The following is a 17,781-nucleotide window of genomic DNA, read 5'->3' on the forward strand; positions in this document are numbered from 1 at the left end:
ACAGACCGAAACCGACAATCCTGAATACTGTTCTTTTGGGTGCAACACTAACTGCTGCTCACTTTAGCAAGTCATATATGTTTCCATTAATATGGCTGTGGAACATCAATGTTCCTCACACATGTAACACTCCTTACATAGCTGAAGGACATGAAATTTCTTTGCTCAGTAAAGCATGACTACATATCTATGTGTCTTCTCTACAGCATTCAATGGGATTCTTTATGCAGAATCTAAAGGACAAACATCAGAGTTCAGGAAGGGCTGCTAACCCATACAAGGAGGGCTAAACAGGAAGTCCTCCATTTTCTAAATTCAGTCAGGAAAGTGAATTCGTCCAATTAGTATAAGTGTAATAATGTTTAGTGGGAACCAGTACCAAGAATTATGCTTTCTTTTTTCTCTCCATACCTACAAATTTTGTTTATAGTCTTCACTGGAGTGAACCCTGACTTGTATGAGACAGTCCAAACCCGACAATCAGGAATCCTGTGCTTTTAGGTGAAACCGAAACTCCATCATTCATAACACAGGCTATTTTCTGCTTTCATTGAACGTCCATATCCCAGATTGACAGAACGCATTAGGTGCTTACAAGTGGGCACTGCTTTGGTAACTGTTTGTCCTTCTTTTACAGCTATTTTTTTACTACTGTATTTGCACCCTTAGCTCTAGGGGTTTCCTATTATGCTCTTGACACACTTAGGGGATAGAGGACCAGGTGCCAGATGTATCCAAGGTTTTTACCCTTTCTGTGTCTATGGGAAAATCTGTTCATACATACGGCCCTATATGTACTAAACTCTTTTGTTGTCGCAAACCCTGTGATTCACAAAATTCCAACTGCAAAAGTCCCATTTCTAATGTGCAAAACTAATTTTACAAGTTGGGAAAGTTTTTCAAACCTGTAAAATGGGTTCTTCGACCCATGATTAATTGCAATTTGGAAGGGGCATGAAAGGGGCGTTTCTTCCTAATTGTAATTCAACATTGAATTGCATTAGTACATAGATAAGTTTGCAAAATATGATTTCACTTGCAAACTTTAGTGTGCAATTTGCAAATACTTTTTGCGAATAGAATAACAGCACATCTGGACGTCACTATGCTGTCTGTCTTTGGATCTACATAACTAGACAATACTGCTGAACTGGGAACTAGTAGCATCGATTGTCTACAGTGTAAAGAAATGTCAGAACTGTGGTATTATGTTGGTATATAAAGAGCTATCACCATCATCACAAATTCCTACACTGGGTTATATATCTTGCACATGATGCACACTGAAATATTTGTGAAACACTAAAACATGTCTAATTCGCAGTAAGGTGACACTTCCACAGGACACATCTGGCAACAAAAGAAATATATCTCAGTTTATCAGGCCCATTGTATAGCCAATGAGTTCCCAGATATTCAGTTCAGTGGGCCATTATGAGAAGAAAGACGCAAGATGTTATAACTTTTTTCAGTTCCTAGACCAGCTCATTTCAATTCCACCTTTCTTTCTTCCATATCTCTTTCTGGTTTTCGTACGATGTTTCCTGGAAGATTGTTTCCACTTGCTGGGCAAATGCTGGGGCCCCCTCTTCCAGAGCATTAATTGCTTGCAGAACAAGTGGAGTTCTTGCCCTAGAAAGCCCATTGTTTGCAGGCCTTAAGGGTATGACAGAATTGTACTTGTGCTGTTTGTTAATGGAGTTTATTAGACATGTATAGGTCTGGTACTCACACCAAGTCTCTTTTAGAAAATTTTCTGTTAACAGGATTATGGTCCAAGCTGATCCATTCACAGCATCCTCCAAATTCTGTAACGTATGACGGCCGCATGGCATTTCAGCAAAAATTATCCCTGGTGCAATGTGAAATTGGTTTTGTAGCATGGCCTGAATTCTGATGGCTTCTTCAATATCCCTTTCGCTGTGCAAAATTACAAACTTGTAAAACATATTGCTATCATTATCGCACCACAATGTCTCATTGGTGGTGTTCATAGCAACTTCAGGAACTTCCTCCAACTTCTCAGAAATTACGTCAGACCCACGTGTTCCTTTCATTTCATTTGCACTGGTGTTCTGTTCTGCCGTTTCTTCACTCTTGTTGTTAGGAGGCAGGTGATTTTCTTTGGAATTACAAACTCCCATCACTATTTAATTTGTTTCATCCTGGTGTCAACCTATATAAAAAAAATACAGTTCAATGAATCAAAAAACATACATTACTAAGAATGAATAATCAGAATTTTAAGAAAGAGTATGGAGTAGAAAGCAGGGTTTAAATGCAATTTATGCCCTTCCATCATCAATCTTTCATCTATCAGAATGTCAACCTAATACCAAAATGCTAAAATTGCAACACATTGCAAGACATTTATTTGACTGCAAAAGAAGATTATCATTCACATGGAGAAAAAAACAAATGTAGGCATATTGGATCTTAAGGAGAGTAAAGGGAAACTGTACATAATACAGAACAAATAAATTGGAGGGTGAGGAGGAAAGAGGACAATTGTGATTATAATGTTCTGAATAGTCATTTAGTTCTGAAGCCAGACATATTTGTGGAAAACTCTCTGAGCACTAGGGCAGTTTGAGATATTGAAAGACTGTCCAATGTTATTTCCAGTTGTGTCAGTGGGACAGACTGACTGAGACTCCCCTTTCAATGGCCCAACACAATATAATCACTGGGGAAAGACACTTTTTTGATTTGGCTTCTTTGAATTGATCTTCTCAGCATAATACATCTGCAACAGTTTTGTCAGCAGCCTTGTGTGTACTCCTTTAGGTTTCCCTAGCTTGCAATTTGGCTACTTTAATAAATTATGTTTTACCTGTGCATTCCTTTGTTTTTAAATTGGTGGCTTTGCTCCCCTGATTTCTCCATTGTTTACCTACTCAGTATTATTTTTCCATATACATGTTTTGGGGGATATATCACAAGGAGTCACGCAGTGTTGTCTGTTTTTAGCTGGTGGTGTTTCTCCCTTTGACCCAGCACTCTGTCCACCTGAGCATCTCTTAACCCTACTTTACCGCATTTCTCTACAGCACGTTGTAAGCAATCTGAAGAACTCAACAGCATGATATTTCAAGCTGCAGCCAGCTGCAGCCAGATGCAGCCGGCTACAGCCGCTCAGTTTCTTCTTCCCAACTGTTGCACCCAGTGTATCAACACTCCTAGATATATGTCTACATCTCACTGTGTGTAGGGAGTGAAGCTGCACCACACTAGGGCCCAATAAAGCTTGAACAAGTTTTGGCTCGAGTTTGTTACATTCTAGCTGGAACGAGACTTATAAGCACAGGATATACTGTGGTTTTTGATGGTTTCAAAACTGATTTGCTTACAGTGACTATTGGAAGAAAGTAAATTATTATTTGGGGTGGGTGATGGCCCACCTCAAGAAATAATAACAACTCGTGTCAGGATGAAGCCTCACAGTCACTAAGTCAACCTGAGCTCAACCCCTTGGTAGATACTGCAGAGAACAGACAGGTTTAACTTAGGGCAATGTGAAAAGTATTTATGCAGTACCAAAACAGTAATCAAGTCATAACACTAGGGAACAAAAAACCCAAACTAAATTAGAAAAATAGAGAAGAACTGTAATAAACAAACTGACATAAAACAACAAAAATCCAATAAGGGGAACAGAAGATATACATTTTTAAAGGCTTAAGTGTAGGGGTAGTTTGAGATGTAGAAAGGGTAGATTTGCATTTGCTGGGGGTGGGTTGAGTTGGGATGAAGAAAGGGTGAGTTGGTGTTTGAATGGGATAGATTGGCATTTGGTAAATGTGGGTTGGGATGTGTGTAAAGGGTGGGCTATGGTGTGGAATGGGTAGATTGGCGTTTGCTAAATGTGATTTGGAGGTTGGTAGGGGTTAAGCAAGGGTAAAAAGGATATCTTCAACAGGAAAATTGGTAGGGTGTTCAGCAGGGGGTAGGGTTTGGAAGGTAGAGGGAGTGGCAGTGTCTGATGTACATGTGTCTGTTGAGGGTGCAGGTGCCTGTGGGTCTGGAGAATATTGTGCTCAATTGGGTGTGCCTTATCCAGCGCTGGGAGGCCTTTGGTAGACATGCGCTTTACAAGTGAACAATCACTCACTCACTCACTCACTTATGTCATTGGTGTCTGTTGTTTGGATGAGTGTGGGCGTTTGAGTTTTGTGGGAGAGAATTCTAATATGTGTGTGTGTGTTTCTGGATGGGTGTGCTGTGGAGGTGCCGGTATGTAGTTGTGGTGCATGTGTGTATGATGGTGGCTGCAGTGCCTGTGGATGTGCTGGGTGTGGTTGTGGTGCATGTGGGTGTGGTTATGGTGCATGTGGGTGTGGTGGTGGCTGCAGTGTCTGTGGAGGTGCTGGGTGTAATTGTGGTGCATGTGCATGCAGGTGTGGTGGTGGCTGCAGTGTCTGTGGAGGTAGTCAAATACACTTTATTCGATTTTTTAAAAATCATAAAAGGATTAAAACATTTATGTACATACGTAAGAACATTATAAAAGCATTATAAAAGCATCTACATCATGAATTACAAAAACACCGTAGGGAGCAGCATAATCAAATATGTACACATGATCATAATATACACAGCGTAAATAGTGCATGTAACTAACAAGCATACGTTGTGCTAAATTAAAGTGCACTGTTTTGATTTAATTCTAGTTGCCGCTATTAGAAAGCTAGCCACGGAGAATATGATTCGGATGTTATTTAGGCACTGTAGGTGGACTAGGGCCGGCCTCCCATAGGTGAAGCCTGCCTCCCTCAAGATGGGTACCAGATATTTTCGCCTTATATCAGTAAACAATCCGCAAAACATGATAAAATGCATGGTATCCTGCGTTGAAAATTTATCACAACTACAAGCAGGACCCTCCTCCGGTTTAGCCCACATTTGATAGTTACCCAAATGGTAATGGATCAGATTGAACCTAAATTTGATTAGAAGCAGTCTATGAAAGGGCTTGGTTACAATCGTGAGGTATGGCTTGAGCGAGGGAGAAGTCATTAGCATGTAATGTGTTCTTATAGAGGGTTTTAACAATTCCTGCTCTTCACAAGCCAATCTAGCCCTATCCAAGAAATGCCTTTTGGTCCAATTTATGTCCTCCCTCCTAATGCTAGATGGTGAAAGAAAAAGTTCAGGGCGTCCTAGCAGGGCAAAGGTTTTTCTCAGGTATTCCAACCAGGGTATTTTCCTGACACAGTCCAATGACATAACATCAGTTAAGATTGCGTGGTTGAGGCTTAACTCCTGGTTGAGCCACGTCTTTACCCAAAATATTAGAGGGGCCACGTTAAGTTTATCGGTTACGTAGTCCAGACCCACCTCACAATGTATTGAGAAAGTTGGTGTGGACTGCGGGACAGACAAAAGCTGTCTCAAGAACCTGTTCTCAGCCCTTTGTATCAGGTCGTTAGACATATATCCCCATAGGGGTGATCCATAAGTGGCAATTGGAATGCATTTGGACTTGTAGATTTTCAAGAGGGCCTCCATAGGCCTTGCCCCTAGCCTCTTCGAGAACCCCATTAGAGCAGACGTTGATCTGGCCATGGATATGCGCTTTGCCCTCACCTGGGGGCCCCACGTACCCCTCTCATCAAAAAGCACCCCCAGGTAGGGGAAAACAGCAACCCTAGAGACCACGTCGCCCTTGCACGTAAAGGTTTTGGTTTTACGATTAATCCTATGATAGCCGACCACCATCGTGTGAGACTTTTTGGCGTTTATTTTTAGGTCCAATCGGTCCATGAAAATGCCAAAGGAGTCCAGCAGCCGCTGGAGACCCACCCTGGTGCGAGCTATTAAAACCGCATCGTACGCGTACACGCGGGACGTCCCCCGCCACTAACTCAAGGTGATTGCCCAAGCCGTTGATGTAGATGGTGAAAAGGAGGGGGGCCAGGATACAACCCTGGCGCACCCCTCGCTCTGACTTAAAACGACTCGTGCATCTCCCCTCCTTTGTGACCCTGATTGTCGCAAACAGGTCCTGGTGAAGAGACGCCATGAAGTTTACTAGAGATACATCAATCCCAATCTCTAAAAGAATTGCCCAGAGCTTAGCCCTGTTCACCAAATCGAAAGCAGAGGAGAGGTCCATGAACGCCAAAAAAAGCGACCCCTCCCTGGCTACCGTATATTTGGCGATTAACAGATGTAAATTAGAGCACTGATCCAGGGTACCCCTCTTGGCTCTAAAGCCGTACTGAATGTTCGACAGTCCCCAACCTCTCTCGATGTTGTCCCTTAACTTAAATAATAAGACTGTGCCTAGTATCTTAATCGCAGAGTCTAAAAGAGAGATGGGTCTATAGCACCCCGGATCGTTACGCTGCCCTTTTTTTAAAGATTGGCACAATTATTGATGTAGCCTAGGTGGTAGGGAAAGTATTACCATTTGCTGCCCTAAAAACATTAGTGAGCACCCCGGCCCAAAGCTTTGGGGAAAGTCTATAGAGATTGGCCGGGACACCATCAGGTCCCGGTGCCTTGTTCTTGGATGTCTCCATAATGGCTCTCTCCACTTCTCCCTGGGCAAAAATAAGGGAAGCAGACCCGGGTATTACCCGTGGGCCTCCTTGAACTGCAGAATCTAAATCCCCATACACATGCCTAAAATGCTGCACCCAAGTGTCGTCAGGGATGACGCAGTCCATGTCGTTATTATCTGAGTCAGAGAAGAAAGGCTGGTTTATTATGGCCCAAAACTGGGAACTGTCACGCAATACATTGACAGAAAGTAGTTTTTCCCAAGCTGCATTTTTTAGGGCAATCTTTCCCCTATTTATTGTTGACTTATACTCCTTCCTTAACATAGCTACAGCTGTCTTGTCTCTCGGGTGGATTTAAGTGCTTGCAATAACATCTTATGGGCTCTTGAGCAATTAGAATCGAACCATCTATGTTGTTTAATACCCCCTGAGCCTGGCCTGACAGTAAGTGCCTTAGAAATTTGTTTGCATATAGCTTCAAAGGCACCCATGATCTCATTGTTTGTAGCGTTCGAGTCCTGACAAATCAACATATTACCCTCAATATTCGGTAGTAGTTCCTCCAAAAAGTTTTCGGGAATCACCTTCGCCCATTTCAGCCTTCTCCCTTGATCCATAGGGCTTAAGGCCAGGCCAGGTTGAACTTCAAGTGGCTTAACTCCCAAGGGGCCTCCCCAGTGTAACTCGAGCAATACAGGATTGTGGTCACTATATATCGATACAATTGTTTTGTAAGATGCAACCCTGTATAGAATGCTTGAGGTCAGGAAGATGTAGTCTATTACAGACCCTGGTTCAGAGCCTTTATAGGTAGCTATTCTTCCCTCTCCCTCTGTGATATTTGATTCAAAGAGATTAAAATTGGCCAACATTTCCTCAAGAGCCTCCCCTGCCTTAGTATGCTCAAAGTGGGGAATCATTGAGCATGCTGGGCCCTCAGGCTCCCCCATATTGCACATATTGTTACATAGATGAACATTAAAATTGCCCATTAAAATGAGCTCAAACGAAGTATGAGTGTTTTGACTAACCATTCTTAAAAAAAATTCCAGGGCAGCCATATGCTCGTTACTATTTTCCCTGGCCCAAGAGTTATAAAAATTAATTAGAATAATTTTGTGACAAGGGGAAACCTTCCATTCCACAATTAGGAGATTTGGAGAGTAGAATTTAACCATGTGGAGGGTGCCCTTAAGTTTTAATGAAAAAAGGGTTATAAGGCCACCCTTGGCCCTGCCGGCAGGACTTGCAGTGGCCGGGACAATGAAACTGGTAAAACCGTCCAACCAGAAACTAGGGGAGGTGTCCCACGATTCCTGAATCGCTATAATGTCGTGGCTGCCAACAAAGTCAACCCAGGCTGCATCTGCCCTCTTTGCTCTGATCCCAGCTACATTCCAGCTCATGATTTTACAAACAGCTGGTGCATCGATAATGGGAACCCTCAGGGTAGTGGTCGTGCTAGGGGCTGACTGTCAGTCCACTTCCTCTAACTCTGAGAGTGGGGCAAAGCGGTTACTTAGAGCTGGTCCGACACCTCTCCTGAATATGGTTAATGGTGGGGGGGGAGCCTCCCAGGGGCCTATCCCCCTACTAGGGAGATGTGTGTGAGTGTAGGCACCTGCTCTATCCCCTCCAGCTGGACGATTCAGGCTTCCCCCTACAGGAACATGACGGTATGCCCCAATGTGAGTTGGTAACGGCGGGTAAAAATAGCCCAGGGGTACCAGCCTCATGTGGCCTGAACTACGAAGCTCCGAACCATCCCAAAACAGGCTATCAGCCTGGTTGTAACAATTAAAATTAACTACCACGCAATCTCCTTGGATGGTCTTAGGGCACGTCCCAATCCACCTCACCCTTCTAGCCATAATAATTCTGCTTGAGATATTAGATCTGCCACTACTAAAGTCATCGCACCAAGCTCTGGCCTTTATTAGAAGATCCCGAACAGATTTGCACTGTCCCTCATTTAGTGGTGGGACACCCGTAAATATTGCGACTAAAGGTGCGGCCTCCAGGGGCAGGTTCAGTTTCACCTGTGATTCTTTTACTTGCCTGCTTGGGACGAGACTAAGGGGCTGTAGGTCCTTACCCGTGGGCCGTGTGGCAGGGTGTATAGCCTCGCTGCTAGGGGGAGCTGTATCTAGGACCCCGCTCCCATCGTTACCTGCATCCTCCCCAATGTTCCCCTGCAGCTGACCACTGATGCCAATACCCTCCATCGGGCATGTGCCCTGCTGGACTGTGCCCAGGCTATGTGGTGCTGGTGCTGATGTATGACCCTGTACAATTTTATCAATCAATGCACATTTCTTCAACAGGCCTGTGAGACAGGTATTTAAAGTTTCTACGATGTCTTTGGCAATGCCCACTAACAGGGGCTCAGTGCGATTGACAAATAACAATTCCAACTGCGCACCAAAGTTTTCGTCTAACACATTTGCGGTAATAGCGTTGCCCTCCGTATTTTTCTGTCTTTTCAAGTTTTGCTTAGGTTCTTGCCGATTTGGTAGAGAGGTCTTTCCCGAGTTGTTACAAGAAGGGGGGGCGGGTGCTGGCAACACAGTTGGAGATGGGTTGACCACAATCACCTCTGGCTGTAAGGGGATGTAGGATAAGTGGGCAGTGTCAACAGAGTTGTTACTGTTTAGAGATATAATAGGGCCCAGCCCTAGCTCGTGCTCGGCGCTTGCAATTTCTTTTGTTAATGCTCCCACAGCAGAGGAAAGGTATGATATGATACTCTCAGAGTGTCTTGGAACCTTTGCATGTTTCCCCCCCTCCTCTCCCTGTAGATTTTTCTTGCGCTTACCCATTGATCAGGCGATGTCAGAGAGCGGGCCCAGCCCAGCATCCACTGGCCTCTGACGGCCACAGACGGCCCGCCCTTTGCCCGGGCTTAGCCCGGCACCGCCCACACGTATCCGCAACGCGGAGGAAGCTGCTGCAGTTTAAGCGTGTCCGGGCGCGCAAATACAGGAAGTGGGCGGTGCTGGTCGCTGTGCTGGCTTGGAGCTGTAGTTCCCCCCCACAGCGGCCGTGCAGTGTGGCAAGCAACGGCGGCGGGGCAAACACACAGCGCCAGGGCCCCAGGAGCGAGTGTTGCGGCAAGTGGTGGTAGGTCTATCTCGACCCTAGCAGAGTCTCCTATGTTCCCCGCTCCTCAGTGGAAGCTGCCGCAGTTTAAGCGCCTCCGGGCGCGCAAAAACAGGAAGTGGGCGGTGCTGGTCGCTGTGCTGGCTGGGAGCTGACATATACAATAGTTTTTTGAATCTGTGTAAGCAGAACTGATCATGACCTCTGATCACAAAACAGTTTCCAAGTTTTCAGATTTAACCTGCTTCAAGGCTACATTAGCATGAGCTCATGCTTGTACACATAATTTTCAGAAACTGTTTCATACCCCTGACTTTGGCTAGCCTTTGTAGCTTAGAAAAGTGAACTAATGTCACCAAAAAGGATATTAACCAAAATACCTTTGTACAGCATGCTCATAAGGCCCTAAAGTCTGTATTCTTTTCATTCTCAATAAGTAAAATAGGAATAAATGTGTGCCAACAAATACTGCAATGTTGTACCAACATTAACATAAACTAAAAGCAGGTTGCCTTTGTTTGGGTATTTCGCAATGGTAACACGTACTTCAAGTCAATAAAGTATATGTCAAATGCCAACAATTATAAATGAATGCTGTAGTGAAGTAGCTTAGCAATGTATCACATACTATGTAGATACGTATGCTATTGAAGTCAGAAACAAATATTTGGGAGGATTGACAAACGACCTCTACAGCATAAATGAATACATAGAATCCTAACTTACCAATGTGACATTTGGTGTATATACACTGTATCATAAGCTCCTACCTAGTGTACTCTATCACATGTAATAACGCTACCATTACATCATCCACAACAGTGAAGGAGCATCACACCAGACAACCAGACAATATAAAGACTATTGGCATCTCTGGTACAACTGTCCATCCAGACATCAAAGAACCTGATGTATATGTGGAGTTTAGGCAGCCATGTGTCTGCTTAGAACGTTCCTTTGGTAGTGAATAGGAATAAGGAGGGATCCTATCCCCAAAAAGTATAACCCCTTCACCGCTGGGCTAATTCCCCCGCGATGTGGGGATTAGGGGGGCAGCGCGCGTGGCGCGGTGCTAGTGACGAGCTCAGCTCGTCACGCTCTACAGTGGCACTGTGCTCATGACGAGCTCAGCTCGTCATGATTACGCCCGTTTTCTTGGAACGTTCAGCACAGCAGGGGAATTATCCCTGCATGGGCGTTCCGCGGCGTTCATGACGAGCTCAGCTCGTCATGAGGACAGCGCCACTGTGCCTCATGATGAGCTGAGCTCGTCATGAGCACCGAAGGTGATAAACAAAGCACATCATCATACACATTGCGCAAAATGTACACCTTCAAGAACACTTCTTGTGCGTTGGACATGGGTCAACCTTAAAGTTGATGGGAAAAATTCTGCCAGTAACAAACAATTTTCCATGTAAAACTCTGATAAGAACTTACCCGCTTGTTGCTGCTGTTGGGCTCTCAACTGCCCATCAAGCTCCGGATAGGTCTCAGCACAAATGCGAGCCATTAGGGGCGGGTGGTCAGGGTGCAGTGCACGTGTTTCCCACATTGGGAAGACAGACTGAGCTAGACTTCAGTTGACTTTCTGGTCCAGCATCATAGGTCATCCAACCTCTTGTGATGTTCTGTTTGTCTGTATTGAAAAAAATTCTACATCCCTAGCATGACTCATAAGTTAGCATACAACATGTGTATTTTCACAGGACGACCAAAACCAATATCTTAATACAAACTTTTGTAGTGACCTGTTGACTACCCTCATCCCATGTCATGGTCTAAACTCACCAATCCAGGCCTGTGACATCATCTAGCCCATGGAGCTCCTACATATTCTGTAATGTGACCTACTTCTGATCGGTGCAAAAGATAGTGAACTACTGAAGGCTAGACATAAATACTTAAGGCACAGTGAATAGTGGCCCCTGTGCGTAAGGGGCCAGCAGTTTGACCAGGCCACACTTTAAATTGGGAGTAAAATGTTATGAAGTGTTATCGCAAGAAATTAGGTTAACTCTCCTTTTCAACTATCGTCCATTTAAAAGCATCCAATGGCATATTTTTAAACACATCTCAAAATTTGACCCGGCAAGGATATATGTTTATGACAGATGTACCTCAGTGTTTCAGTTGTTTGTCCCTGTGACTCAGCCCCAGCCTGGCACATTATTCTGACCGAGTCCTGCTCATTGTCAGGCCTTGTTATCTGCAACCTAATGATCATGATGTCACATGAACACAACCTTCCCTTAACTTTTACATGAAAAAATGACCTTGTGCCCATCTAATAAATGACCTTAAAGCTGTGTGCTACTCTGAATCATTTAGGGAGCTACTGGTAACTCCCATACACCTGTTTGGAGAGCCCCGATTTAGGCTGAGTGATTTTGGGAAGATACACATACCAACATCATTTTCATTTGGTGTATACAAAACATTATTTTATGTACAGTTAGTATTTAATGTGTTTTCTAATTTAGATGATGTGAGTTTTCAATGTAGCACATGTATTCCAAACATATTGATAGATATATCGCTACAAACACACCAATTAGAATCTAGGCCTTCACTAATGTTGTTGTTATTTAACACTATAAAGTGCTTAGAAATCCCCAACATCATTGTCCTTTGTAAGGAAGTAAAGTTTATGGCACTTCACATCCCTAACTATACTTCAAATTTAGGAACTCAAAGGGATATTGTAGCTTGTGGTAATATAAAAACCGGTTAGACAGATTCCCATATACATTTCATACATGTACCTCTTCCTCTGGTGAGCCATAGAGCTGGCCTTACAGGGAGAGGACCTTCTATGTCAGCAACTCCAGCTCTTCTTGCGAGAAGGAAGGGCCCCTCTCACCTGCTTGACCTGGCATCATTGCTCACGGCAGCAAAAGTGAAGGAGGTCTTAATGGTAGCAGTGTTAGGAGGCAGGTGAGCTTTTTCCCCAACTGCTGTGTTTATGTATGTTATGTACGCTATCGTCAACGTTAGCCTATGGCTGTGTCTCTCATGGAGTTTACCGCCCACTACGCGGTCAACTTTCACCATGCCATTTTGATTCTAAATGTCCTATAAAGGGATGAGGCTGGAAGGGGGGGAGGTCTGTTTTGTTTTTGCTCATTCAAGTTGGGGAATGGTTGGGGACAGTGGGGGGGGGGACGGCAGTGGGAAGAATACAGCAGGGCACTTTAAACCTCCACACCGCGTCTGTAAGCCAGAGACCGACTACGTACAGCTACTACATCTTTGAATGGCATGTACCTTAGGCACTCCACGTGGGGGAGATAGGGGAATGAGCATCCTGACGTGGAATGTCAACGGATTAGGCTCTAGAATCAAGAGAGGTCTAGTGAACGCCTACATCAAAAGGGTGGACCCGGATGTTACTTTCTTGCAGGAAACGCAACTCAAGGGTACACAATGCACCTTCATCGCTAGGGGCCGACATAGAGTTCTGGCGCATGCGGGATACACATCAGATTCCAGAGGGGTAGCGATACTCATTAAAAAGTCCTCGCTATTCTGCATCACACGCACTTGGATAGATCCACAAGGGACGTACGCTGGAGTGCAGGGAACCTGGAACAGAAACACGTACACGCTAATTTCGGTCTATGCACCACCAAAATTACAGACACGTACTATACAAGTGGTGGGAGGTGATTTCAATGACGTTATGAATATAAAACAAGACCGATCCCGGGAATCAGGGAGGGGGGATCACCAGGCCACACTGTCCAGCCAGATGTCCACTTTAGGCCTCACGGATATCTGGAGATGACTACACCCGACACAACAGGCCTACTCGTACTACTCTGGGGCCCACAGGGTATTTTCGCGCTTGGATTACGTTTTCATGTCCCGACAATACTTAAGGGTGAGTGACACTGCAGAATATAAGGCCAGAGGTATATCGGATCACTCGCCATTGTCCGTAAGGGTGGGATGCAACCAGGATAGGGGCATCGGCTCCTGGCGCCTAGCGGCATGGGGCCTTCAAAACGTGGACATACTGAGAGGCATTCGAGCGGACATTAAGGTCTATATCGCAGAAAACGAGGGGACAGTAGAATCGGATGTCACCTTTTGGGAAGCGCTAAAGCCAGTGTTGCGAGACAGGATACAAAATAGACTAGGGGTAGACAGACGTAAACGCCAGGCTGAGGTTGCGGCCCTGGAACGGGCGGTCTTGGGATGGGAGAGGGAGTACCAGACCCATAAAAGTGACGAGACTCTAAGAAGGTTACTTGACACCCAGCGACAATACAGAGAATTGGTCATTAATGAGGCGAAGACTCAATCCCTCGCCACCCTTCACCGCCTATACGACGTGGGTGACAAGTCGGGCAAGCTCCTAGCGTGGCTCAGCAAAAAGGAACAGGCGGCTCGATGGGTAGATAGTATCTCTGCGACGGACGGAACTACTATTAACACTGACACCGAGATAGCTGAAGCCTTTGCTACGCATTATGAACAGTTCTATGCAGCCCGAGATCTCGTTACCTGCGAGGCAGCGCTACAGTAATGGAATGGACGGACCTCCCGGTGCTGCCTCCTGAGGCCCTGGTGGGCTTGGAGGCGGACATAACGACTGATGACATCACAGAAGCTGTGGCCAGGCTGAGATCGGGCAAAACCCCGGGCCCAAATGGTTTCCCTGCTGAGCTATTTAAGCGCTCGGCAGGTCTTCTGACACACCATCTTAAGGGCCTCTTTGCTGGTGTCTATCAGGAGGGGGAGCTCCCTCCAGATCTCACTATGGCGACAATTGTACCAATCTATAAGGAGGGCAAGCCACGGGACAACTGTGCCTCCTACCGCCCCATATCATTACTTAATACGGAAGTAAAATTCTTGGCGACCCGCTTACGAGCGGTCATTCCAGGTCTTATACATTTAGACCAATCGGGTTTTTTACCTGATAGGGCGACTAAACTGAACATTAGAAGAACTCACAACTGGTTACAGGAGGTGCGAGGACGGAGTGAACCCCTTTACAAGACAGAACTGGTCGTAGGAGAAGGTCTGTCGCCCTCCCTTGGCCCCCTCCCCTTTTAGTCTTCTCTAACCACTGTCTCTCAAAACATGCAGCGCCAATTTCCCAAACCTGACACTGCTATTAACAATCCCAGAAGTCGTGTGGTTGGGAACAGAATCAGTGGAAACAAGAAGTATAACAACATAAAACATAGTATAAAGGGGCGTGACAACTTGCGTGCTCCGCTGCGGCGAGCTGCCGTATTCGTAACCAGGTCCACCAATGTTCATGAATGGGAGTCTTGGGTGGCAGTGTCAGGGACACTACTGCTCCCCGGCATGTCATGTTCCAAAGTCCGGATCGCCTCTACCAACGGGTGTACTGAGCGCGACCCCCCCTCTTCTTCTTCACCTCCAGAAGTACGGCTCCCCACCTCGTCTTCATCATCTCCCTCCGATCGTACATGGCTTCAGAGACAGCTGTACCTGGAGCCCGTCGCGGCGCCTCCCCCCGGCGAAGTCGAGCGTCCCCGCCTGGAGCCCCCCGAGCCATGGCCCTGGTAGGGTGTAGCTGAAGTTTGCCTCTTTATCCATCGGGACTTCAGTCTCTGTGCTTTTGGCTGTTCCCACAGGGGTCCGTGCGACGGTGACCTGTCCATTGCCATATGCCCGCCGTCTCCCTGCTATTGAGTATAGGGCGTTCCTCCAGCCATTGCCAGGCGTCGTCCGGATGAGTAAAGTAGATGGGCTTGTCTTTGTAGATGACCTTAAGTTTTGCAGGAAAGAGGAGCATGTAGGAGATGTGGAGGTCCCTCAACTTCGCCTTGACTGCATCGAAGGATCGACGTTGCTTCTGCACCTCCTGGCTCTAGTCTGGGAATATCATAATGTTCATATTTTCAAGCCGGATCTCACCCAGTTTTCTTGCTTCACGAAGGATCAAGTCTCGGTCGGCAAAGTTGAGGAAGCGTGCAATAACCGGCCTGGGTCTCGCCCCCTCCGGTGGCCTCACCAGGAGTGCCCTATGCGCCCTTTCGATGATAAAACAAGTTGAGAACTGCGCCGATGGGAAGGTTTTAGTAAGCCAGGCATGGAGAAATGCTGCCATGTCCGCCCCTTCGATTCCCTCTCTAAAACCCACAAAGCATAGATTGTTACGTCTCGCCCTGTTCTCGGCATCATCCACCTTCCATGGTAGTTGTCGATGAGAGGCTTTAAGTTCCGCCATGTCCTTTCTCAAGGTGGAGATCGAGTCTTCGGCTTCTCCAATCCGCGTTTCGGCGGTAGTCACTCTGTCCGACAGATTGCGGAAGTCTTGCCTCAGTAGTGTCACCTCCGAACCCACCTCGCCTATCTTGGTTTCTAGAGCCGCCCTGGATTCCTGGATATCGGCCCGTGACGCCTGGATGGCTCCCAGCAGTCGCTCAGTGTCCAAACGCGCGCCAGAGGCAGGCGGGAGGGCGTCTGTTAATTGTCTAGGGGCAGTGAAGTTATCCATGGACCCCTGTTTTGCTGGTTTAGAAAGGGGGTCCTTCTTTCCCATGGCTGGCGTGTCTGTGGTGGGCAGCCCTCCAGGCCTCTCGAGGTGCACCCCGCTTCGGGCTATCTGGCTGTCGGCAGGAATCAGCCACCTCCGTAGTCTACCGCAAGGTTGGGCGATTCCGTCTCTCCCTGTCGCGGTCGCCGTAGGTTAACTGCCCCACTCTCCCACTCCCAGGGTGCCCCCGTTCCTGTGTTCGGCGATGGGCCAGAATCGGACAACGGTCCTATAGCCTTCACAATGCCGGGATATGCGTCATGCCGGCCGGCTCGGGTATCGTCCAATTCCGCTGTCCCGCAAGGCGCCGCACCTCCTTATCTACCCTGCTCTCCGGCGGACTGGATTTTCCTTCTCAGTGGGGGACAGGGGTCCCCCCGCAAAGCCTGGGAGGCAGGGACACCACCAGGAGATCCACACGCTGGCAAGGGCCAGGGTCGTCAGGTTGCTGCACTGGGCGGGAGGCCGCGGAGGGCACAGCGGGTCACAGGATGCCAGCATGGCCCGGAGTCGGGAATAAATCTACCGCATTTCCAGGCTCCACTCTAGTCGCCGCGGTTCAGGAGCACGTGACGTCCCGGCCGGCCTTTTCAGGGATCCCAGGTGGCCTCTCTCCTCAAGGATCGCGGGTAGCTGGTTGCGGCTCTCTCTATGGCCTCCCGTCCCCGGATGCCCCTGCGGGACTCCTCAAGGGCGGTGGCGGCTCCTCCGCTGGATGCGTGGCCGCAGGTATCCCCTCAAGCGATCTTCACCCCAACGGGGACAGTGCCGGGCCGGGGGGTCCGAATTCAGGCCCAGGCCGGAGGCAGAACAGTGCACGGGAGGATGTGTGTCCCAAGCGCAGGAGGGGGGCCAGGAGCCAAGTCGCGGCGCACACAGGCACTATTTCGCGGCAATGGCCGCCATATTGGTAAAGTCCCCGGTGGTCTAGGGGGACCAGGAGGCCTGTCCCACAGCCTTTACTCCTCGCAGGGCCCTCCGACTGCTCCTCACCGTCTCGTCCCGTTGCCTGCTGGACCGATGGGGAGCGAACTTCCAAACGGACTCAGCTCCGCAGCGCCGCATCAGCCGCCATGTTGGGTAAGTGCGCCGGACCCGACGGGGCCCCTAAAACACCTCACAGGCACCTCTGGTCAGCCCGTATTCTGTCAGGGGCTCCTGCACTCGGACCAGACCGTGCCGCCGCCCACTCGCAGACCTCCTACGGACCGGATGGCCCCGTTTCAGCGCCGATCCCGGACCTCCGTCTCAGCAGCCGCCATCTTGTCGTCGTCGGAGTTCCCGATGTCGGGGCTCAAAGTTGGCGCTGCGGCGTAGATTGTCGTGGGCACTTCGTGAAAGTGGTCTCCACTGGGTCCGATTGCTCTGGGGCTGCTCCTATGTTATTTTGGTGGTGCTTGGTTCGATATTTCAGACGAATATTAAGGCAGCTCGCTGGAGCTCCGGAGAGTCACGTCCTAGCCAGGCATGCTGCTGGCCACGCCCCTGTGCCCATAACATTTTTAAGCATCTGTGTGTAGACATTTCTTACATGAGTAGGAACATGGTTTGCAAGACACACAGGAAATGTTATAGTGGTACAAAGGTGTGAGGATTAGTATTACAAAGCCACAACTGTAAGGGCATACTTTGTGCAAAAGAAGCATTTGCATTATC

General features: G+C 47.5%; 1 protein-coding gene across 2 annotated transcripts in view; it reads right to left on the reverse strand.

The window, feature by feature from the left end:
* Window positions 1–1,347: 1,347 nt before the first annotated feature.
* TICAM2 (TIR domain containing adaptor molecule 2) overlaps window positions 1,348–17,781 on the reverse strand; it is a 29,212-nt gene continuing 12,778 nt past the window's right edge. Inside the window, exons 1-2 of one of the 2 annotated variants that reach the window (XM_078675537.1) lie at window positions 11,046–11,156; window positions 1,348–2,176 (exon numbers count right to left, since the gene is read on the reverse strand). In XM_078675537.1, the coding sequence (XP_078531663.1) occupies window positions 1,491–2,144 (654 nt within the window). In that variant the 5' untranslated portion in view covers window positions 2,145–2,176; window positions 11,046–11,156 and the 3' untranslated portion in view covers window positions 1,348–1,490. Of the gene's footprint in view, window positions 2,177–11,045; window positions 11,157–17,781 lie in introns of those variants that run through there. The other variant, XM_078675536.1, reaches the window with a different exon arrangement.

Source organism: Lissotriton helveticus, chromosome 2_1, assembly GCF_964261635.1.
Source record: "Lissotriton helveticus chromosome 2_1, aLisHel1.1, whole genome shotgun sequence".
Classification (NCBI taxonomy): Eukaryota; Metazoa; Chordata; class Amphibia; order Caudata; family Salamandridae; genus Lissotriton; species Lissotriton helveticus.